Here is a 24,241-nt window from a genome sequence, read left to right as displayed (position 1 = left end):
ATCTCCAATGTATCTATTAACTTCCTAATTGTTACCTCATATCTGCATACGCACACGGCTGTGAATGCTGACAGCATGGAAAGCATGAACCACATTGCATGGCTCATGCTTGTGGTTGTGCAGGCCTGGCTCTGCTAAGCTTTTGATGGGATACTTGTCACTCAAAGCAACTGGACTCGTAATTCACAACTAAAGTTGTTGTAAACACTTTTTAGTGACAGGCTGTAAGATTTTTTTCTTTTTTACCCTTCAAAGTTTACAATTTGAGTTTACAATGAACTCTACAGGGACTCTACACTCTCCAAGCTTCAAGTGGCCATCCAGTTTTTAGCACTTCTGCCTTGACGTCTCACGTTGAGGTTGGAGGTCACTGATATCTGAACACATCTGTGATTTTTAATAGATACACCTACAGTATCAATTTCAAAATAATACGTCGCTTCATTCACAAGTTATCATACACAAACTTAGGCATCCATGCTGGCCTATCAGCCCTTTATGGGCAATGAACTTCTCCATCTTCTACATGGGCTGTGACGGATGACAACCAGGAGGAAGGAATCCAGGAACAGATTCAGATCCAACATAAGTTTCCGATCATCACACAAACACACATAACACACACACACGGGAAAGAGAGAGAGAACAAAAAGAAAATGTGGGGTCATGACAATCTAAGCAGCTTCACAATAAAATACTTACGTTTGAGCAACCATCTCCAAGAAATTAAAAGACGTTCAGTTCCTTTCTTTCCAAGATGCTTAGACTACATTGACCTAAGTTGTTACACAATCTCAGAAGAGGAGAGCCATTTAGGCACCACCTTCCGCCACCCCCTCCATGACCACCACTTATGATGGAAATTGCCTACAGATGAAGTATGGACTGTGCCTGAGCGGACATACAAAACTCACAGGTTCCCCACTCTCAGGGCTTTCCAAAAGGTGGGGTCTGGCAGGGGGTGCTGGGGGGACAGGGGCGGTGCCTCACAGCCCTCCCCCTCTTGGAGTGACAGTTTCTATGAAGGAGGTGAGAGGTGGCAACGACTTCATCGATGAGTTCTGCATGTCTTGGTGAGCCTCCACCTGTTTGACAGGTGGGTGCAGCCTGGTCTATCTCAAGAAAGTCCAGACCAGCGGTCCCCAACCCCTGGGCCACGGACCGGTACTTGCGAGTGTGCAAGCAAGAAGAGGAGTGTGTCAAGTGTGTAGATACCCTTCCTGTCCCTGAAGCCCTTGACCCTCTGCCCCACACCTTGTATATATATTGCACTGTGGATTTTGTAAATAAACTTCTGAACTCTTTTTTTCCAAAAGCCTGAGTGTGCATGATGATGGATAGTTTACTGCTCTGTGAATTGTATAATGATGATGCTGTTATATTTTGTCTCTCTGTGCAGGCCACGGCCTACTATATCCCCCTGACTAAAGACAGAGTTGGGTTGCTGAGGTCGGAGTGATTACTGTCCTTCTACTTACAGGTGGTGGGTCTTGGAGGACAACTGCTTACCCTCTTGAGGATACTTGAGGGTGCATGGGAGTTTGCCCAACCAGTCTACATGTGTTTTGTAGACTTGGAGAAGGCATTTGACCGTGTCCCTCGAGGTGTCCTGTGGGAGTATAGGGTGTCTGGCCCATTGCTATGGGCATATGGGCCATCCTTATACAACCGTTGCAAGAGTTTGGTCCGCATAGCCGGCAATAAATCTGAATCATTTCCGGTGGGTGATGGGCTCACCCAGTGCTGCCCTTTGTCACCGGTTCTGGTGGGAACAAGAATCAGCACCTCCAAATCTGAGGCCATGGTCCTCAGCTGGAAAAGGGTGGAGTGTCCTCTCTGGTTCAGGGACGAGTTCCTGCCTCAAGGGGAGGAGTTTATGTATCTGGGGGTCTTGTTCATGAGTGATGGGAGAAGGGAGCGGCAGATCGACAGACGGATTGGTGCTGCAGCTGCAGTGATGCGGATGCTGTCGTGATGAAGAGAGAGCTGATAAGTCTGTTGTGGCCAGTCCCAGCCTCTATGCTGTTGCATGCTGGGGCATCAGGTTGAGGATCGCAGATGCCAACAAACTTAATAAACTGATCCACAAGGCCAATAATGTTGTGGGGATGGAGCTGGATTCCCTTAAGGTGGTGTCAGAGAGGCAGATGTTGTCCAAGATACGGTCAATGCTGGACAACACCTCCCACCCACTCCATGATGTGCTGGCCAGTAACAGGAGCACTTTCAGTGAGAGGCTGAGATTACACAAATGCACCACTGAACGACACAGGAAATCATTCCTGCCTGTACAACTCCTCTAATGCAAAATGCACAATACACAGTGCAATAGTTATAGCCTTTGCATATCCTCTGCAGTGAAAATAACAAATAACCAAGTTTTACAGATTAGAATAAATCATATATATTTAATCTCAGTAATATTCTGGATTTTTATAATTGAGTTATTTGTATATATTTGAGCTATGTCTTATATTTATAACTATGTAATATATTGTATTATTTAATTTAGTCCAGTCAGTTACTGTCCTTACTGTCTTGGAGCATTCATTGATCTTTTTTTTTTTTCACAAATAGAGGAAAATTAAAATGTTAATGCTGTTACCATCTTTGCATGAAAGACAAGTGTATAAACACAGCGAGGTCTGGTGATAGATATATGGAGAATTTGAATAATGTCTCAATTTCTTTCTGTGCTTTATGTCAAGTTGAAGCTTTGCTCATTTCCCACTTAATTATTACTCTGTGTAAACTAGCATTAGACATGCTTTGGAGTGTCCTATATTTAGAAAGTGCCTTTCTGAATTCCCAGTTCACACAGCAATAATTAATTCAATTAACCAGATTGTTTTTAGATACAGACAATCAATGCCAAATAAGTGACTTATGTATGTATGTATATATATGTATATATTGTACTATTCTTAGTTAGCGTATTGTCTGTCTTGTCTTAATGTTGGTTTAAAATGGAGCACTGTAACAAAAAATAATTTCCCCCAGGGATCAATAAAGTATTCTGATTCTGATTCTGATTCTGATTCTGATATAATCAATTGAGCATTTTCATTTGAGGCTCTGCCAATCTCAGCCTTGATTTATTTAATATTTAAATGACATGAGTATTATTTGAAATGCTTCTACAGTGTGTAAGAGTGAAAAAGTGAGACTTCTCATTGGACTTTATAGTCCTACAGCTTTTTCCCAATGACACAACACAACACACTACACACACTGCAGACAAATGCATGCAGAAAATGATTTTGAAGCAAAGGGTGATATCTTGGTAACAGTGCATTTAGTGTTTTAAGGTTATGACTGAAAGCTCTGACACTTGTCTAATCCAAAATCATGCAAATGAACATTAATGTTAATTTGATTTTTTTTAAGCATCGAAATCCACAAAGAAGACAAGGAGAGGCTTTTGTACCCTAGAACACTTTTTCATGTGTTTTCTTTAAACCACAATTACTGCTATCAAGAATGCATTAAAAAACAAGAAGCACTGTCAAAGCACAAACCTCCCATCAAGGCAGCTCTCTGGAGTATTTACTTTGAAGGGAATAGTGTTGTATTTTTTATAGATTTGTTTTGTTTTGTTTGCTCTTTTTAAATGGACTTTAAGAAGTTTGTAGTGCAGTAAAAAATTAGATGAGGGTAGCATGGGAGATGTCTATTTTGACTACACCAACATTAGGATAATATGTATTGATTTGTAAATAACTGAATATGAATGACTGCAATAAGTGCAATTTTGGCAAGACTCCCAACAACACTGTCTGAAAAGCAGCCCTCGATTGTCTGCACCCACTCCCCTCTCTCCTGAACTCCTCCATTAATGATGATAACGTGAACCAAAGGTTCGCTCCTTGTTTCCCTTCCTTAAGAACGGTTTCTTGACAGCCACCACTGAGAACATTTCTGATGAGGCCTCGGGGAACAGTAGATGGATCAGCTTAACGGTCAGATTGACTGTCAGCTCCTGTGTCAGGTCTTTGTTGGGCTTTTGGTTCTTCGTTAAGAATGTGACTATCAGACACTCTTCATCTGCCGTAGATCGTTTTTAAGGTCTGCCTCTTCTTTTATGCTCCTTCAGATGTCCTGGAGAAACACTAATCAAATACAGGAAAGTCGAGCTCTTTGGAAGCAAAATATAAAGAAATGGAATGACGCTCAAGATTTGTACTGTGCTGTACATCTGTATGAAAATATGTCACTTTCACGGGTCATTAGCAGACCTCCTTACTGATACTTACAGCAGTATGCACAGATATCACTAAACCATTTAACTGTTAATATGAATGATGATGAAATGCTATAGGAAAGCATTTATATATGTGTGAATAATTTGATCAGAAGTGGATTTATAATATATTATAATGCTTAGGCACGCTTACAAACCAGCCACACACTATAAAATGTTGGCTGCGTTTGAAACCCCGCTGTTCAGTCGTATGGACATAAGCACAGTCTGCATCTCTGAACAGCTGCTCGACAGTGTGGCAGCTCCAACTCTGCTGTAACGTTTGCTTCATGACAGGAGTCCAGTTTTTTGTTTTGTTTTTTACTCAACCAACTCAGTTAAACTGTAAGAGATGGGGGTGGGACTCAGTTCTTACAGTATTCAAATCATTATATGTTCTGTGTGTAATCATTTCTCAGGTTAGATAGTTTGGGTTAATTGAAGGTGGCTGCATGGACTCTGATTGAAGGAAAGCTGTTGGTCTTGCCTTGCACAGAAGGCTGAATGTTCACCTCTTATATAATAGCAAATATCCACTGTCTTTGGGCTGCATAAGCGGGGGAGTTAGAAGTAATCTGTACTGTTCCATAAGATACTCTAATGCACTTATAGCATTATATGGTAGTCTTATGTACAGTACAAATCATGTTTCTGTGCAGCTGTACACTTCAGAAAGTTTTTCCCCCTCTCTACTGGAGAGTTGAGGAATTCTGGAAGGGAAACATTGGGAATTTGGAGAAAAGCCTTGAGCCTCTGCTTCTTTCTGATTTCCAATCTATCCCTGCTCTTGAAGCCATTCCTTCAAATGTGAATAAGACGCCATTTCTGTTTTCTTACACAACATGCCCCCTTCTGTTGTGTGAGCCAACACTCCCCCATGTGTTTGCATTACTTTAACCTGACAATCTGACACTGGGATTTCCTACAAGCAAGCATAGTGTGTGGGCTGCTTTGTTGAGCGGAGATGTGCAGGGTCATGTGTGGATGCGTGGGAAGAAAATATACAGTATCTGATTCTAAGTATATTCACTGATACACATGATGAAGTGAAAGATAAAGTGGTGGGGAGTTAAATAAGGACGAAACAGGTTCTAGCTACAAACATTTATTTCTTTTCTTTAATCTTGGAACCTGGGTCCCTCATAAGAAGGCAATCCAGTGCAGAGAGGCCTGAGATGGATTTTGTGATATGTTCATGCCATCTAGTGGAGAACAAACATGGTCCACAGAACTGAAGAGCCAGCTTGAAAACCATTTCCTGTAATATGCTTATAGTGTTTCAGAATAACAAGTAACTGTTCTCTTAAATTAGTTTGTTTTTCATCACATTTACTAAACTAGCAATACAAATATAGACATCCTCCCTATTTATTTATACAAAAGACTAAATAATAAGGGAGAAATAACAAGGAGGCCCTGAAGGCAACATTCACCATGACAACGGTATACAGAGCCAGCGGGGCGGCTAGCTGCGATCTATACTGTTTACCTACAGCATTATAAGACGGTGAGTTAGCTTTATTATGAATACCAATAAAAATATGTCCTTAAATCTGTCTTTTGCAGCAGCTTGACCTTTTTTATTTATCACTAACTTCGTTTATTTATCTGTAGTTTGGCAGGGTTTGCTTGCGTTTGCTTGCTGCTGGTGTAATCACAGGAGGACGGTCACATTTCAACAGCAAAGACGAGCCCTTACTTAGGGGTAAAGTTATTAAAAAAAAGTGTATTTTTTAAATTAATTTATTAATTATTTACACTGTTTCTGTAGGATTTGACTCACTTACTCACTGTCTTTATGACACATTGAACATACTTTACTTTTGAAAAGCGTCTTTAACACATTACCAGAAACTCCTAAAAAAAAAAGGTCAGAAACAGAAATGTTTTATAGCAAAACATTATTAGTGTGCCAAGTACTATAATACTATAATTACTTCTCTAATCTCTGGCGTCAACAAGACACTTTTTTGCCCAGAACCTGCGGTGAGAAGAAAAGCACATCAGCCCATTTGGCACTAACACATACCAACTGACACCTTCAACGTCACTTAAACATATATACAGAATACATGTTTAAGAATACTTATTTAACATATAAAAAATATAGAGAAAACAAGAATAACATCCTTTAAGTAATCATCTAATCATCTAAGCCCCTCACCCACACACAGATGTTTGATTGGGCCTCTTCCCCTGACCTTTATATTTGTATCATTACACAGAGCCTGATGACATTATAGAGATCACGCCACGTTTCCAACCAAAATAGATCCAATTAGTATGAAAACACACACAATGCCTTTAATGATAGTAAATGTATTTTGAAAATAAAACTGTCGGTTATAAGAGGCGTTTTAAGATTTAGGAAAGAATGTAAAACAAATAAATACGATTAAGGAATCTTGTAGGTGGAAATTGCCAGGACGCCTTCACCAGAGGACATCCGTCTGGCTTTTACGGTGTGAAACGTTCAGAAATGTAACTTCCTGTTCTGCCAAGAATAACTTTTTCTTTTCCCAGCCTGCAGCCACATTAAATGCTAAGCTAGTTCAACCCCTGATGTCAGAAGCACCTCAGATATGTCATCGCCGCAGCTTAGTAAGCTTCTTTTATAAAGTCGTGCTTTACACATTACAGTGTGTGTACTGTCAGCGCATCATGATTGGTTTGTGCTGCATTTCAAATATGTTTTCATCAGAGAGAAGAGAGATTTGTAAAATAAAACTGAGTTGTAGAATAAAAAGAAATAACAGAAAGTGTTGCAACTTTTGTTGTTTTTATCTTTTATTCCCAACGTGTGTAGGGACAAGGAGGAAGAGAGGGACTCAGCTGAGCCCGTTCAAAGTGCCAGACGGCAACAGCATTTTTCTGCTGCGTGTAAACGAAAGAGAGGACCGTAAAGAGGTTTGTGAGCGTGCTTTTGCACATTTATGTATGTCCAAATGACAGATTTTCTCTCCACGCATTATACTGGCATGGCAGCATTTTCTAAAAGTGAAAAATGGATCTTTGTTGTGTTAAAGTCATGCTGCTGTTCGCCCTTTGTGCTCAGGAGATGCGTAAATTCCTCGCTCTGCCAATTGATGAGAAGACAACCCACGCTGCAAGAGTGACGGCCAAGCTGAAGAATGAGCTGGTGGGAGAAGTGGAGGACGAGGCGGAGGAGGAGAAGAAGGGGGGAAATGAGAAGATGACGAATCTAAAACCAATCAAGAGTAGGACAGTTCCCCCTAAGCAAACATCTGGTGGACGAATGAAACAAGGTAAGTGGAAGAGGAGTAGAAAATTCAAAATATATGTGAACAGATACGATCAATTTAACATGTTGTTTGTCCTCTGTCCCCAGAAAAAGTAACAAAAGACAACAAGCATGCCTTAATCTCCCTGGAACGACAGAAAGCTGTGTTGGAGGTAAATGATTTCAACAGTTGCTAATATGCTGTCATGTTTTTTGAATCAGCGCTCTGTCTAGTATTAATGGAGGATAACTATCATCCAAACTCAGCTACTGAACTAAAACAGGTTGTTCTAGTTAAATAAAAACTTTTCCTCTGATGTAGCCTTATAGATCCAGCCGAATGAGACAAAGTCAAGTTAATGCAGAAAAGGTTAATAAATCCTCTTTAGGTCTTCATTTTGGGTCAGGCCTACTGTTCTAACCTCACCTGGTGAATGTTCACGTCATTTAAACTCAGCGCCACCAGCTTTTAATGTTTTCAACATGAGTTATGAAAATTATGACAATAGAATTGAACACACATGTGTATCTTCTTCTGTGTATGTGCTTTTGAATGTTCCCCATGAGTTAGATCAAGCAGATGACTGCTTGAATGAATGATCCACTTCTGTTCTCTTACTAAAGTCATCTCAGATAGACAGACAGATAGGGAAATTATTATTAATTACTATTACAATAATATGCATCATGTAAGATTATAGAAGTCTGGCTTCATCTTCTTCTCGTCCTCCTTTCCTCAGTTATCCGTGATGACAAAGAGGTCTGAGATTTTGAGGATGGACGAGGCCATAGCAAAGGAAGAGAAGTTGCTGAAACACCTGGAGCGGAGCATTGAGAGAGACAATGTCAGATTTGAAGAGTTTCTCAGGGAGAATGAGAAGAAGTCTGTGGAGGCCAGAACACTGTAAGGATTAAACAGTGGCTATCCTGTTAGCGTCTCTGTTCAATTTAAAATCACATTTTCATAAAATAGTGTTTTAGGGATGCACCACTGTGATGTACATAAATCATGCTGACTGATGTCGATGTTTATACCAGCAGTACTCATAGATTTTAAAATAAGTATTTTTTTTATAATAAGAATGTTTGGTTGTTGTTTCTCAGCTCATAAAAGGAGAATAAAGAACAATGTGCAAGAGTATGCAAAAAAATATGCAAAGAATCCTGAACACGCTTATTTCTGCCGTACCTGTACTGATGATTAAAAGGTTCCTTTGCAAATAGTTGTGTTTGTCTCTGCTGCCAGGTATGAACAGGAGGCCAGGTCAACACAGGAGAAGAACAATGAAATCAGGAGGCTAACTGCTGAAATACTCACCATAAAAAGGTAGCATTCAGATCATCTTGAAAAAAATCAAATGTATGTGGGCATCACCCCGTCTCAGTCCGTCAGCATGTTTATCCAGAAGGTGAACACAGAGGCGCTAAAGGTGGTTTCCCTCGAAGATACAGTTTTTATGTTGTGTAGATTTTAATGTAGTCTTTCTTCTGCACAGTGAACTTGCCAGCTTTGAAGAAATCCTGGTAGACTACAAGAGTTATAAGGACCTTCTATTCAAGCTGTCTCCTCCAGAGTGGCAGGAGGCCCAGAGGTCAAAGGTTATGTCTTGTAAAGGCACCAAGGAGGACCAGAACAGGGAGCTTAAAGACACTGCTATTAGGAATGGCAAGTAATGCCCAGTAAATCACCATAAAATAGGCAACAGAGACCAGCATGGCGGTACTCTGCTTAATGTCCTGCAATTGACTTAAATGATTCTTTCATTTATTAACATGCACGCAGGTTTGGAGACTCCAGGCAGACAGCTGACGTCCATCCAGGAGACCAGGCTGTCCCCAGCCCACAGTGACAGTCTGTAAGGGAGCACCAGCACTCTCGTTTCACTCATGGCTTTGTTTAATATTTCTGCACATCCACTGTTTGTGTCATAGTTTTGATGTAGTGCTGAATGTGGTAGTTAAGCACTTAGGAGCACCCTCAATTCACCCTCTGTCTGAAACAAGCCACCCTCGTTGTAAGCCTTCACAACCTGTACAGGAAAAACGTGAAAATGAAAGACCAGCAGTGACTGGCAACAATATATGAGCTACATGAGCACAGTCGCAACAATTCTGCCAGAAAGAGGTTTTGTATTTCAAACAACAACCGCAAAATAAAGAAAAACTAGAAGATCACATTTAAAATCCTCTCCAGTGTTGCTGTAACTTCTCTCACAGGTGTAAAACTCTTACATTGCAGAGTCACAGATCCTAAATTGGACAGTGACAGCTCAGATTATGAGGTCAGTTTTTCCCGATCCTATCTTACGTTAACTAAAGGAGCAGCTTGAATATTTCTTCCCAGTACTGACAGTGGTATGTCTTACCCACCTCTCTGTAGGATGAGCCAGAGCTGTATTTCACTGATCCCCAGCAGCTGCTGGATCTGATGACAGAGCTGACGGAGCAGAACCTGTCCCTGATTCAGAACTCTACGAGGGTGGAGGAGACTCTGGAGCAGCTCCAACAGTCCTTGAAAACAACCAAGAAGAATCAGTAAGCATGTCACATGGCTCTGTTACATTACGCAGTGGCTAAATCTCTTTTCGCTTGCAGCTTCAGAGCTCTTATAACACTCAGGGTTTTACTGTTTTCTGGTTATTCCAGCTGCCCTCTTTTCTCATTGCTGCTTTCTTTCTGTCAAGTGAAAAGGATGAAAAACAAATTACAATGCAGATAAATGAAATGAAGGAGAGAATCGAGAAGGAGAAGGCGAGAGGAGCCAGGCTTGAGCGGAAGGTCCTTCTCCACGTGTCCCTGAATACACAGGACCAGGTAACACAGAATACACCGCTGCACCAAGCTGCACTTGGTGACTTTTACAGGCCTCGTAATCACTTCGCTTACCCACAGGATGTGTTACTGGATGCTCTGAGCGAGAAGGTGGCAGAGGTGCACCGCAGCTGCATGGATGACAGGATGACCAAACTAAACACTTTGGAGAAGCTGACCAACATTGAGAAGCGGCTGTCTTTACTACTGCAGAGCCTTGAGAGCATCCCTGAAGAAAAACTGGAGTTAATGAAGAAGATCAAGGACAGCGAGAGGAGGACCAGGTACTGTGTGCCTCAGTGGCTCAATGTTCCACCCTCAGCCCACTTGGCTATTGAATTTTTCACCTGTAAAAAAAAAACTTGAAATATTTTCAGTAACAGCTGCAGAACTGTGAGGCTCTATGGTAAAAACAGAATTCCTTGATTAGAAACTAGCTTTTGTTTTTTTTTCTTCTTGAATGTATTATTTCCAGTCTTAGCATAAATTACAGTGCAGTGTTATATAAACACCCTCCCACTCTCTCTACAACATGTTGCAGGAAGCGTGAAGACAAGCTGAGAGAGCAGAGAGAAAAACAGAAAGAAAGGATGAGGAGGTACTCGGAGAGATCGCTGGCTGACTCCAAGAAAATCGTGGGTCTTTTTCCATTAACACTATTCTCCAGTTTAGTTTTTCTGACTTACAACTTTTAAAGAAACTGATTCAGTTGCACACTTTCGGGATTTTCTTTCAGAGTGGGAAAAAGCTCATGCCCAGATATATGCCTGTTACCCAGAGAGTCAAAGTCAGCAACATGGACAGCATCCCAGCTCAAGATGAGATTCACGAACACCTCTTTGGCCCTGAGAACACGGACTGATAAAAAAAAAATACAAAGAAAATAACTGAAAGTGCTATCATGCCTCAGACGCACAGGCTGATGAGTGATCATGTATTATCACACAGATGCCACAATCATGACATGTCAGTAAGTCAATATGAGCTGAGATACTACAAATTTAGCGTTGGAGTGCAGAATAAAGCCATCTAACTGTGGTAAACGTTTTGGTTTTGTTGCCTTTTATTCTTAAACTCGCTGATATTTTGCTAATCTTATGCAATTAAGATCATTTAGAAAGCTGAGCTTTGAATATTTCAAACATGTTTAAGCATTTTTTAAGCTTTTTCTAGTTTCTTTATACAATTGTTTAAAGGTGCTTTATGTGAAGACCATGTGATATTAGAGTTTGAAGCTAATGTCACATGGACAATCCCATATGAGCAGCACTTCAGTGGTGGGAAGGAAGAGCTCCCTTTTAACAGGATGAGACCCCCAGCAAGGGCCTCCCATATTGCTGGAAGGGGGAAAAAGCAGAACTGCATACAGTAAATGCTATTAAAAATATGGGAGAAAATAGTAGTTATTCACTCTAGCCAATAAACACAAAGTTAACCTTCAAAAAAAAACAATTTGTCAAGTGAATACCCCTACCACACTGGTAGGTTTTCTCAGGTGTGTGACATTTAATTGCTTCGCTCATGTATGAAAACACGTGTAAATTTCTCATGTTAGTTTTTAATCTCCATTATACCACTGTATATTTTCAGATGAAAAAAAATGTCTGTTCACACATAGCAAACAAATTAATGAATCATGAATGAATCAAATATATTCCCAAAAGCTATATATATGTTGATGATACTGGTACCCTCAGCAGTCTATATAAAGTAGGTTTGATTCAGACTGATTGATGCATCTTGGAGGAGTGGGAGAACATAAAATACATACCCTATGATCATTATAGTAAGATATTATTTGCATTATTTTCTAGCACATTTATTTTCTCACTGAGTCATTTCTTTATTTTTTTATTTGGATTTTATTTTGGCCCTTCACAAAACTTCACGTAGAGGACAGCAGGTGGTGATGTTTCACTTTCATCTGAGCTCTGTCACCAGCCGGAGAGGAAGAAAGGAGGATGAGGAAGTGGCTGGAGCGAGAGGAGTACGTTTGGAGATGTAGCTGCCAACGCTAATGCTCCAGCAGCTGTCAGGCGATAGGCAGCCGGATCATAGGAACATTTGACAATGCGATGGGTAACTGCTGGGCATACTGTGTGGGGCTCTTCAGGAGAGAAACCAACAGGATCCAGCGAGGAGGGGGGTGAGTCAACTGTGAGCTTTAGCTGCCTGAGCTAGCTAGCATGCAAGCATCACCCGAAGCGGCGTTATCTGCTTGCTGATAAGGTTGGCCGGTAGTTTGACACGGCAGTCTGCCTGTGAGCACTTGGGCAGCTGTGTAGGGATGCTGTTATTACAGACGGTGATGTTGTAAATCAGAGATACGGGCCAGCTAGTTTAGCCTCTAGCTGTACGGTACCTGCAGTCAGCCAGTGCCAGTGGGAATCAAGACCCCACCCCTAGTGTCAGGAGCCTGTAGTTTAGCTGTAGACTTGTAGTTTAGCTAAGGTCTGATAATGACAGCACAGCTGACAGAGCTTCTGGAGAGCTCACACACAATCATGTAAACTAATATATGGACAGTTTGGCTGCTTGGCTAGCTGCTGGGATTAATTGCCTGTTTTTTGCCTTAGCTTCAGGCTGTTGTGTCACCCAGTTGAATGTAAATAATTGATGCTTTTTAGTCTGACTTTACCTTGTGCTTTGTTAAGGTGAGAGAAGGCTTTCACTCTACCAGCAACGAGCCTTTTCACACTTTCATCCATAGATTTATATAATGGAGCTGACAGTAGCTAACACTTCGTACCACAGTAGTAGTTGTAACTTAGCCCAAAGTGGCATTACAACAAAGGTGTCCTCTTCAGTGAGGTATCTGAAAATCCCCCAATATGTAAATGCAGTCAACAAAACATTTATTGTATCATTATCTGTTCTAAGATAATTTTTAGGTATAAACTAAAATGGTTGAGCGTGGTGATTTTTGAAGTAGAAAAACTTTGCTCACACTCTGCAGTGCTCACTGGACAAACGATAGCAATCCTGCAAAGGCGAAAAATATTTTAGGAACATAGAAGTTGGGGCGAGGCTCTACAGCAGGGGGGCAGTTGCCCCCCTTCCGCTTGCCCCCCTGTAGATCTGCCCCTGGTTTTAAGTTTTTAAGTCACACTCTCACTGACAGTCATTAAAATGAAGGGAAAAAAACAGCTTTTTTTTCTCTCTTAGGTTTGACTGTTGTAGATCCTAAAGGTCACAGCTCAAATCAATAATGTTAATTGGCAGTATTTGATGCAGGGCAGGTGAGGCTGTCAGGGCTCCTGGTACAGATGTCATTTAGCACGCTGCTTTAGTGGAAGTTACATCTGTGTAATATAGCTTTCTCATGTACAGTTTGTTCCACATAAAGCGTTCAACTAGCCTCAAGTCCTTATGTGGGTTGGGTCAGGAAGGCCATCCAGCTCTGCCAAATCAAACACGTGGAGCTGCTTGCTGTGGTGACTCAGCAGCACCCAAAAGTCACACAAAATAATGGATTCAGACTACATTTGAACACAAACTGAACAGCCAACACTCAACAACCTGTTTCCTATTTCACAGGCCTGACAGTGACGCATCAATAATTATGTGGGAAATTTCACAATACAAAGTTCATAGAGTTTGCTTATGCTAATATCTGTTTACCTACATACAGCTGAGACTTCTTTCATGAAACTGGTGGAACAGCCTGTAGAGCTTTGAGATTTGGCTATAGGTTCATGCTTCTTTTTTTTTTTTTAGTTCATTTCCTTTATGAAGCCACTGCTCCTGGTTTATGATGCAATAACTCTGGCATTGTGAATTCAAACATCAAATTAATACCACACAAATGAGTCCCTAGCATTATTTTAAGACCTTCACAAGGCTTTGTGTCAGACTAAGGAGGTTTCAAGAAATGAGTATTTAGTTTACACTGGGCCTTTTATTTTGAAGATTTTAATTGTATTTTGAAAATTAAGCATCAGGAATAGACCTGGTGTATATTTTTAACAATATGAAGAAGAGACAGGAAAGTGAAAAGTGCTGATGCTAATTTATATTTGTCTCATTCATTATACTCTAGATCAGGGATGTCAAAGTAATTTTACATCGTGGGCCAAACCAGTGAAACAGCCCTTTCTGTCAGTGTAAAGGTGTTTAACTACTAAATTAATCCCATTTAATATAAGAAGAAAGTTGCAGTTTTAGTAGTACGTCTAGCATGTCTCTGTTTTTCTACATGATAACGAAATGCTGCTGTAGTAAATGACAGAAATGTTTAATTTTGATTAAATCTATAAAATTAAAGAAAATAAAGTTATTGTAGTAATTGCAACTAAAACAGAACAATTCACAGTAATTCACAAAAATGTTTTGTTTTTTTTTGAGTTTGTCAGAAATAAAAATTTAAAGTACATAGTGGGGAAAAAACTGGAACTTGGAAGTGGGCCGATTCTGGTCTGCAGGCCTTATGTTTGGTACCCCTGCTGTTTGAAATTAATTTTTTTTTTCTCTTCATTTTTCCTGCAGGTCAAAATACTTCCGCAGCAGCACCACAGGGGAGCACTACACAATCGAGGTGTGTACATTATTTATTTATTTGAACCTTTCTTAAGAATGACTATTTAAGCTAATGCAATGAGTCTAACTGTGCTTTTTATTTATTTCTTTTTTCAGTTTGAGAATCTGGTAGAAAGTGATGAGGTAAGTTTAGATTTTATGAGCTAAATAAGTCTGTGAAAAAATGCTGTTTTCTGATTAAAAGCTGGATTATGCTCCTTGGATCAGACCGTCCATTATTGCCGTGCTCGGCTCATGATGGATAGAAAACGATGTGATGTGGCCATCCCTGCGATATGGGAGTCATCCATTTTTCCTCCCAGAGAGTAACTCGATTACTCTCCGCTCAGTCCCAGAGTAGCACTTCTTGAGTCAGTGCAGCAGGGTAGATGCATTTCTTAGTGGATTTCAGAGCTATTTGCTAAAAAGTATGTTGTGTATGTTGCATTGCAGGCTGAGAGCCCCCAGCCCTGCCCGAGGTAAGAGATCCTGCTCAGATGTAAAGAAAAAGCTAATAATCTCTGGCATGAAAAAAGAAAACAAAAAGAGTAATATGTGTTCTTGTTTTTCCACCAGGCCCATCAGTGATGATGAGATCAAGAACCTCAAAGAGCACCGCTACGCTGCCATCTCAGACAAACAGATCGTCATAGACCAAAAGCTGCGAGCCGAGGTGAGGCCACCTGTCCACGTCAAGATTAAACAGCCCTCATTGTTTCATTTTGTGTTTAACTTATGTTGGCTTACCTTTAATTTGCTGCATTGTTTTTTCTGTTTTTGTAATTTTCTGTTCTGTTTTTTTATTTATTTATTTTTTCCTTGTTTGTTTCATTTCATTATTTCTGCTCAGTTAGAGGCACAAGAGGAGAAGTTGAGGCTAGAAGAGGAGGCTAGAAATGCCGCCCAGCGTGAGGCCGCCAGGCTGGCACGTGAACGAAAATTGAAGGAGGTGAGGCGGTACTGAGCGCTGCCTTCTTTACCTTACTGCTCGGCTAAAGCTCCTCCTCCTCCTCTAAGCTGCTGGCCCCTCTGTGCAGAGACCTCCCAGGATTTCAATTTTCTGTTTTGTTTTTTTAATGTATTTTTAAAGGGGACTATGATAATCATTTCCAGCTCCATTTTTCTTCTTGACCAGAAATATAATAAGTTTATATAAGTCACAATATTTGTCTTTCACTGGGCCTTAGTGAAATAAGCCCTTCTGGCTCTCTTTCCCCTAAATTCAATACTTCTTATTGTGGACTGGTGGGTGGGGTTTGTGTCCTTGATATAACCACAGTAGGAATGCAGATGGCATCGTAATCTATGAAGAGAGTCTGGAGAGGTGGAGGTATGAAGCGAGACAGAATACATGTTTATGAATGAGAGGGAGGCAGATACAAAGCTGAAGATGCAAGAAGCAGAGGAAGTGAAGGTGGATGAGTTCTAATACCTGGGGTCAACCATTCAAAGCACACGAGAGGTGAAGAAGGGTGGAGCAGGTAGAGACGAGTGTCAGAGGTGATTTGTGACAGACGTATAGCAGCAAGAGTGAAAGGGAATCTTTACAAGGTGGTGAGACCTGCTGTGATGTACGGTTTGGAAACGTGGCACTGACAAAGTGACAAGAGGCCGAGCTGGAGGTGTTGAGGTTTCTGCCAGGATCAGGATGGACAAAATTAGAAATGAGTACATCAGAGGGACAGCTCAGGTGCAGGTGCAAGGCTGAGATGGTTTGGAAATGTGCAGAGGAGGGACAGTGGATGTTTTGGACAAAAGATGTTGAAGATGGAGCAGCCAGGCAGGAGGAAAAGAAGAAGTAGCCAATCTTAATTTCAGCTCACAGTGATTATTTTTGCACAAGTCCACCTTTCTCTGTTCAGCCTTCATCACTGTTGTCTGCTCATGGAAGTATACTGTTTGTCTTTGCTTGAGATTGTTGATTTCCCGTGGATCAATGAAGTCCTTGAAGAATCTGACATTAAAACCAAGGAAACCTAGGTCTTATGTTTCCCTAACTTTGCTGCAGGTCGGCTGTTAAATTTGGAGAAGGCTTGTTCAAGACTCGTACGAAAAAAAGAAAAGCCTGTAAGTTTAGTTGCCACTTGTTGTTATCCTTTTGCTTTTGCATGGATTTACAGGGCGTGAAACACTAGGGGGCACTAAGGTCACAGCATAATGTGGCCATTTCTCCGTGTCAAGTCAAGTGGCTTTATAGTCATGTCAACTAAGTGCAGTGGTACAGTGAAGTGAGACAACGTTCCTCCAAGACCGTGGCGCTACATATGACATATAACAGACAATCAACACAGGACTACATAAAGAGCCCAAGAAAAGTGTGCAAAATGGCAAAAAACAAAACAAAACATAGACACTGCAACACCAGACAGAACAGAGCGATACAGACTGTGCAATAGAAAAGTGCAACAATGACAATGGGTTGTGCCAAAAAGTAGCTTGTGTGTGTGTGTGTGTGTGTGTGTGTGTGTGTGTGTGTGTGTGTGTGTGTGTGTGTGTGTGTGTCAGTCCAGTTACTGAGTGTTGAAGAGTCTGACGGCTCCGGGGGAGAAATTAGCACAACCAGATACATTAGAGTAGAAAAAGTTGAAAAAATGCCAAATATATATTTATTGCATAGTAGATCTCAACTACATATAATGTAGCAGCAAGAAGACTAAACCTAAAATTACTAACTGCAGTAAATAAATGAGCTTGCTTTGGTTGCTGGGTGGGTGGGGGTCATTTAATAATGGTGGGACCGTGGGGGCTTGCTGTCAGCTGTTGTCAGGCAGAAACCCTGTACAGGAAATGTACATGTGTGAATCAGGTTGTTTTCTCTGACACACTTCAGGCTGCTGGAAGCAGATGTACTTCTGTACTTTTACTTCAGTGTTTTGTACCTGTAAATAAAGGTTCATTTTATTTTCATGTGCAGCAATGAAAAGCTTTTAATTCTTGAGGTAGTGACGTGCTGAATAGTATGGCAACTAGTAGTTATTGCATGTATAACAAAGTCAAAGCGTATCTTTTCAGCATTGTTTGCTCTTATTTGTCATTAGTTGAGGCTGGGTTTTGAAATGGTGCAGGAACCTTGTTGGCAAAGCAAGCAAAACAAACTAGGAGGAGTTTATTTGCGTTACAGTAGAAAGGCAAAGGTGCCAGTGGATATAAATCTGGATATGGGCTTTATTTCTAAGGTCAAGCAGGGAAATAAGAAAAAAGGTCCATAAAAGGGCTGATATTTACAGTCCCTGCATGCACGTTTTTACAAAGACAAACTAGACTGTTGGCATGTAGCAATAATCAAGCAGGAATTTTCATCACTATGGTGGTTTCATATGTACTCTTCTGCTCATGTGATCTAAAGCAGTGGTCCCCAACCCCCGGACCACGGACCAGTACCGGTCCGTGAGTCGTTTGGTACCGGGCCTTAAGAGGCTCGGGTGGGAAATTTATGGTTTTTATCGCTAACTCGGTTTCCCGGGGTCTTTTCCCGTGTGGTATGAATAAATCTTCTTTTTTTGGTACCATTACTGGTTTTATTTTGTTGTATTTATCTGCGACACCTTAAAGGCCGGTCCATAAAAATATTGCCGGACATAAACCGGTCCGTGGTGCAAAAAAGGCTGGGGACCAATGATCTAAAGAAAAAAAGGACAACTAGCAGGACTGCCATTTGTCTGTGGTCACATTCCACTGCTCCTTTGGTGTTGCTTATTTTTCTTTTTCTTCTTCATCTGTTCAAAAATGTCTGATCACATTTTTCCTTGATAATGCCAAAATTGTTAAAGGCTTTCAAATGAATCCAGTGTGTATTTCAATCCTGTGAAATTTCTAATGAGATTATCTTTTTACTTGATCTGTGGTGTTTTTGTCAGCAGCTGTCTGCCCAGAGGACACGGGGGAAAGCAGATGGCTCCGGTGGTGAAACCCAGCAAAGAAAGTGAGTCAGTTAAGTTCATTAGACAACGGCGTAGTTGTTGAGCTGAGGACAAACTCGGGTCATGGGACTCTGCAGGAGGATTTAAGTAACGATGTGTTTGTTGAAGAAAGACTGGAAAACCAGAACTTGCAGCCTCTAGCTAATCGACTGTTTAGTCATTAACATTTATGGCTGAATTTGCCTGGAAAAGTCTTATACCATGTCTGTTTTGTTTTTTTGTGGAGGTTCAAAACACACATCTGTGTGATGAAGTGCACATTATATTTGCGGCTGCAGCCAGACAGTGTGTAGACTGCAGAGCAGATTTTAGTGCTCCAAGCTGTCCAGTCCGTCTTCATTTGTTTTCACTGCACATGAAAGCAGCAGAAATAATGAAAGTACGCTGGACTGGAGGGATTCCTGTGCTTTACTGCTGCTAAACACGTCTTATTCTCTTTGGTTTCAGACAAACCTCTGGGGAAGATTTTGATGCCTACCTCCAAAATGTTAAAGCCCAGTCTGAAGCTTTCAGGAGCAACAGTGAGTGAACCATCTATATGAAATTTAAGGCTTTTGTCAACCTCTTCCCAGGTGCTTTTTTTTTTTTTTTTTAAACAGGGCAGAGAAACATAGCGTATCTAAACATACTAGTTTTCTTTAGAAAGCATTAGTTATTTCTGTTTGCACACAATGTACGAAATATTTCAGAGAAACAAAAGTGACCGGGGTTGTGACCTTGTTATTCTGCCTTAATTGCGACTTTAATGCTCAAAGCTTGTACAATTAAGTTAAAACTGAGCGCTAGCTTCGATTTATACACAGTATGAAAACCTGATGGAGGGTTCAAGCTGTTACTTGAGAAAGCATCATACAAAAAAAAGCCTACAAAACAAATCAGCTTAGAGAGAATTGGCAGAAGAAGAAAGAAAGAAAACAGAAGAACGATATACAAAGTTATCACAGTGTTTCCAAGTGTCAAGAACTGGAGTGGGGAGTATCATCAAGAAATGTAAAGACAGACACACAACACAGAGCACACCTGGCAGCAGTGGGAAGCAAAAGACTCTAGAAAGAAAAATGGTGAGAGAACAACTGCCAAGACACCCGTGAATGACTTAGTCAAGTTTGAAATTGTAGTCTGAAGGAGACAATCACTATAGACCTGCACAGGAATGAGCTGCGAGGTTAGAGACCAGGAAAAACTTCTGCAGAAGAAACGCCTTCAAGCCAGACTGAGGTGTGCTAAGAACGACCTGGAGACAAATAATCCAGACTAGAAGAGCGTCCTTCGGTCAGAGGAGATAAAACTACAGCTCTTTAGCTGCAGACACTTTGCTGATGTTTAGAGAAAAAAGTGAGAGTTCTACAACTCAGAGGACACTGTCCCCACAGGGGAACACAGTGGTGGGAGGCTTATGAAGAAAGGAGGATACGTGAAGATTTTAAAAGAAAACCTCGAGCAGTCAGAAACAAACCTGGGTCTGGGTCGTCTCTTTATCTTCAAACACAACAACGACCCAAAACGTGTGTCGCTCCTGGTGAAGAACTACCTCCAGTGAGCCAGTCAGTAAGTGAACGTTACTGACTGGGCTGCACAAAAGCATTGCCTTAAAAATCTGTCAGGTGAACTGAACACCAGGGTCCACGCTAGAAGACCATCAAATCTGGAGGATCTTGAGAGATTTGCCAAAGAAGAATGAGCTGCGGTTGCTCTGAGGACCTCTGCAACTTGTTGAAAACTGCAAAAACCGACTGCCGGCTGTATCGGCATCGAGAAGATAATCGTTTTGTTGTACATTGCGAGTATATATTCATGAGAGGTCAGGTTTACATGCTTTCTGTTTGTTCCCAGGACTCCCGTCTGACACAAATGTGGTGACTCCAAACACAGAGTGCAGCTGGGATTTCACCACCAAGACCCGCTCCACCAACGATGACGGTACCTCACTAGATCTGGAGTGGGAGGATGAGGAAGGTAAGAACATTCTGACTGAAGTTGAAAAGTTTGATTAGGATAGTGATGATGTGATGAGCCCTCTTTTTCATAGAATTCCAAGAGTATTTTAATTTATTTGAAAACATATTTTGCTCTTTTGTTTTCATTTCTCTGCTGCTACATCTGTCATTTATTTTCAGTCTTTTCCTGTGTACGTTTCAAGGCAGCACACTTATGTAATACATGCGGTTTGTGACTTCCACCGTGGACCTTCTGCTGTTTGACATCAGTTACTGCTCTTCTGTCAGAATCAAACCTCATGTCTCTGCATTGTAGGAATCAATCGCGCGCTTCCAGTGTGGGAGAGGTCTCGAACAGAGGAGGACATCTTGCGCGCAGCCCTGAGGCCAGGCGGCAAGCAAATGAACAGCGGGCCGACCTCAGCCTCCGAGGACTCCACCGCACTGGAGTGGGAGAATGATTTTGTGAGCACCCACCCAGAGGACACTGCAGAATTCGAAGGGTTTGTCAATCCTGTCCTAGACACTCCCTCTGAGGATTCCTCGGACTGCGGCCTCAGGTCAGACAACCAAGACAGATAGTGTCCAGCACCAAAGGAGACATTGGCGGCCCGCCTCCTCACGTCAAGGCTCACCAGCTTTTTTGCCTCATGAAGTGGAAATGTCGTTCCTTACATGCTCTTCATACTGTCATGAAACTGTGATGCTGCAGGAACATGTATGTACCTCTGCACTACAGAACAGTGTGGTGACGTTTATCAGACTCATTTTTTCAGTGCCTTCATTTGCTAAACGACCATTTAATGAATTGTAACTGATCAGTTGTATCCACGACCGTCTTACACATTGTACAACAAGTGCTTTTTATCTAACGCACCCAGGTGATCGTATACAAACCAATTTATCACCAACCAACTGGGTGTGAAATGTTATTATATTAGCAGATTGACCCTCCAGTATACTGACTGGTGTAACTGGACACATTTCAGTGCTTGTGAGTGAAGTAATTGTGCAGGAAAATCTACACATTGGAGTGAAAAATGACCAATGTGTAGATTTTTCACAGTTTGTGGGTAAAGTAGTCATTCTGGATCATTTAGGTACTTTTAAAATCCCAGCGGGCTAATTTGTTCTTTGCATTTGACCTATGCTAACTATTTAGCAGCAGCGAACAGTCAAACAGTACCTGGGGACCAAGTGCAGTGCTGAGGCCAACACCTCACTCAGCACCTCTGTGGGGAAAAGGCTGGTTTATTCTTGGATCTCTTTACATGTAGAGAGAAAAAATCCACAGAAGCACAAAAGCAGTTTAAATTAGGGAAAAAAGAAAATCCGTCTGTTCTTTACTTTGATGCGTGATCGGGAGGTGAATTCCACTGGAAGGTTGCTGAAGGAAAAATGAAACCATCTCTCAGTGAATCAGTGGAGCAAGCTATACGAGACAGCACAGGTGAACACTGCATGTCAGCCATGAGCGCTCACAAAAAAAAGGCACGCACAAATATGAAGTCAGTGCATGCACTCTGACAAAAAGCTGAGCTCATGGCGGTGACCCTCAGCTGAAGTCATAAGCCTCCTTTCTTGTAATTGAGAGCCCTCATATGAAACTGTGTCATGATGCTGATCAAATACAGAAAAAAACTTCTCAAACTGTAACTTTGTAACAACATTCAGGCTTTTTCAAGTATCGTGTGAATATTTGCTCAGAAGCACAGTGAAATCATTACAGAGTATAACAGGAGGCATCATTCACCTAAACCTACTGGAGGAGACAAATCAGTTCCGAGTGTTTAACTAACTTTTTAGTGATATCTGAGAAGAAATCATTAAAAGCAATATTTTGAAATTGAACTAAAAAGATCAAACCTGTGGTGTTAGCGTCGGTGATCCAGTGCTGCTTTGATTAAGGAAGGGGCTTTTAATTCTTCTTCGTTACTTTTTCTTCTTATCTTAACCTGTCACATGTTGTTGAACTGGAGTCGGGAAAATAGCTTTTCACATTAATCAATTTTAATTAGTTTAAATCTGCCTACTGCGTGCACCTGCAATGTGTTGATTTTTGTCGATTCAGATCTTAGAAGATTTTACCAAAATGAACCCGATCCACTGACTTGCACTGCTGTCAAAGTGTGTACACGAGACACTGGTAATTTTCCTTCCTAATATTTGAGTGTGGTATAATATATTGTTTCCTTTTGTTTCCCCAGTGTTATGTTTTGTTGTGAGTATAGCATATTTGACTCATCACTGTAATTTTCTGTTTAAAAAGAACAAAACTTCATTCTTTGTCACTCTGAGTATAAAGGGACAAAATAAAATCATGGAGGGGGAAGAAAGTCCCGAGCTTCAGGTACATTAACTACAGACCAACTGAGTGTGTAATCTGTAATTTTTAAAGTAATCTTGACACTTGACTCTGGCAGAATGTTTAAATGTTTCTGGCAAAAAAAAATCAAAAGTACAAACCAAAGTAGTAAGTGAGAGGCTACACAGAAGTAGTTTGCAAAATTTAAAGGGGACCTTTTATGCTCTAAATTTTTACTTTTGCCTCTCCCTTTATGGCCGCTGTCTCATTAAGCACACTATCTTCTGACTGGCTGACTCTCATAAATGGAAGATTTGAACAGTGTGTCGGCCAGACCTGTTTAAATGACCTAACCATATTAGGGCGATCCACTTCTGACATTATACATAATTAAGAGAACAGGGTGTATCAAAAGAGTCATCTGATTTCCAAAAGCTATATTTTTAAAAGTAAAGGACATGAAGAAAATTAAATCTTTAAAGTGCATGGCTGAATGTAAAATTGATCACACAATGCTCACAACTGCTCAATGCATCCCTACACCTGACACATACTTTATATCCATAAGAAAGTCAAACTTGAGCCCTACTTTTGTGGGTATGTCTGCAGTCTCTGCAGCCACTGTTGTTGTTATGCTACCAACCAGGAACCAAGTGAAACTCACGAATGCCCTCTTTCTAAATGGTACATGTTTAGATTGTTTCCTGTGAACATTGAATGAAAGCACTTTAAAATGGGATTATTCTTTTTGATACATCCTGTACAATAGCATTGTGCATTTGTAACATTTAGAGCCCTGACGTTTTTGGCTCATAGTGATTACCTGCACAGATGGCCTCGTTATTTGCAACACACGCATATAAAAGCATAAAAGATCCCCTTTAACATAGACCGTACGTGGAGGCTGAATGGATGTACCATAAGACCTGGATTGGGGCTTTGTCTCTCTTTAATGCTGCACTGTTTAGCCACCACTGTCAGTGGCTTGATTGATACCTAAACTCACCCACAAAACAGCAAATCATTTTTATAAAAGTTGGTATCCATTTAAGGACGAACAACGAATAAACCTACTCATTTTATGGTGAATGTATTTGTATCTCTTTGTTGCACAACTGAGTTTTACTTTCTTCAAAAAAATAAATAAAGTAGATTTAAAAAGAGCAATTTGAAGTAGCTGGCTGAAACATAACCTAGCATTTTTACTATGTGCATGGAGAAATTGATGATAGTGATGGCTTCACAGTATTTTTTTTTTTTTCCTTGAATGGT

General features: G+C 40.9%; 2 protein-coding genes across 6 annotated transcripts; both read left to right on the top strand.

Moving 5' to 3' along the window:
• The first annotated feature begins 5,660 nt into the window (after positions 1-5,660).
• cfap100 (cilia and flagella associated protein 100) lies at positions 5,661-11,326 on the top strand. 3 transcript variants are annotated; one of them, XM_086262774.1, is made up of 16 exons: positions 5,661-5,747; positions 5,855-5,945; positions 6,764-6,841; positions 7,047-7,147; positions 7,296-7,506; positions 7,590-7,654; positions 8,222-8,385; positions 8,728-8,808; positions 8,978-9,147; positions 9,265-9,337; positions 9,721-9,763; positions 9,862-10,016; positions 10,166-10,295; positions 10,374-10,576; positions 10,834-10,927; positions 11,029-11,326. In XM_086262774.1, exons 3-16 carry the CDS (start codon positions 6,823-6,825, stop codon positions 11,152-11,154), a joined length of 1,635 nt encoding a protein of 544 aa, XP_086118900.1. In that variant the 5' UTR covers positions 5,661-5,747; positions 5,855-5,945; positions 6,764-6,822; the 3' UTR covers positions 11,155-11,326. The 3 variants fall into 3 exon arrangements, with proteins under 3 accessions (XP_086118900.1, XP_086118906.1, XP_086118911.1); XM_086262780.1 differs by lacking the exon at positions 6,764-6,841; XM_086262785.1 differs by lacking the exons at positions 5,855-5,945; positions 6,764-6,841 and having other exon boundaries at positions 5,695-5,747.
• A 722-nt stretch (positions 11,327-12,048) lies between these two features.
• Positions 12,049-24,127, top strand: ap1ar (adaptor related protein complex 1 associated regulatory protein). 3 transcript variants are annotated; one of them, XM_086306355.1, is made up of 10 exons: positions 12,049-12,438; positions 14,778-14,826; positions 14,925-14,951; positions 15,261-15,286; positions 15,384-15,480; positions 15,658-15,756; positions 18,665-18,729; positions 19,175-19,248; positions 20,561-20,683; positions 20,981-24,127. In XM_086306355.1, the coding sequence occupies exons 1-10, from the start codon at positions 12,368-12,370 to the stop codon at positions 21,244-21,246; spliced, it is 897 nt and encodes a 298-aa protein (XP_086162481.1). In that variant the 5' UTR covers positions 12,049-12,367; the 3' UTR covers positions 21,247-24,127. The 3 variants fall into 3 exon arrangements, with proteins under 3 accessions (XP_086162481.1, XP_086162497.1, XP_086162490.1); XM_086306364.1 differs by having other exon boundaries at positions 12,054-12,438; positions 18,668-18,729; positions 20,981-24,126; XM_086306371.1 differs by lacking the exon at positions 15,658-15,756 and having other exon boundaries at positions 12,050-12,438; positions 18,668-18,729.
• Positions 24,128-24,241: the final 114 nt, after the last annotated feature.

Source organism: Aulonocara sp. 'chitande type north' Nkhata Bay, linkage group LG2 (assembly GCF_057382095.1).
Source record: "Aulonocara sp. 'chitande type north' Nkhata Bay isolate Kocher_YH1m ecotype deep benthic linkage group LG2, A_spYH_male_GT1.1, whole genome shotgun sequence".
NCBI classification, from domain to species: domain Eukaryota; kingdom Metazoa; phylum Chordata; class Actinopteri; order Cichliformes; family Cichlidae; genus Aulonocara; species Aulonocara sp. 'chitande type north' Nkhata Bay.
Note: the sequence above shows the minus strand (reverse complement) of the source record. Positions and strands in the feature narration are given on the sequence as shown.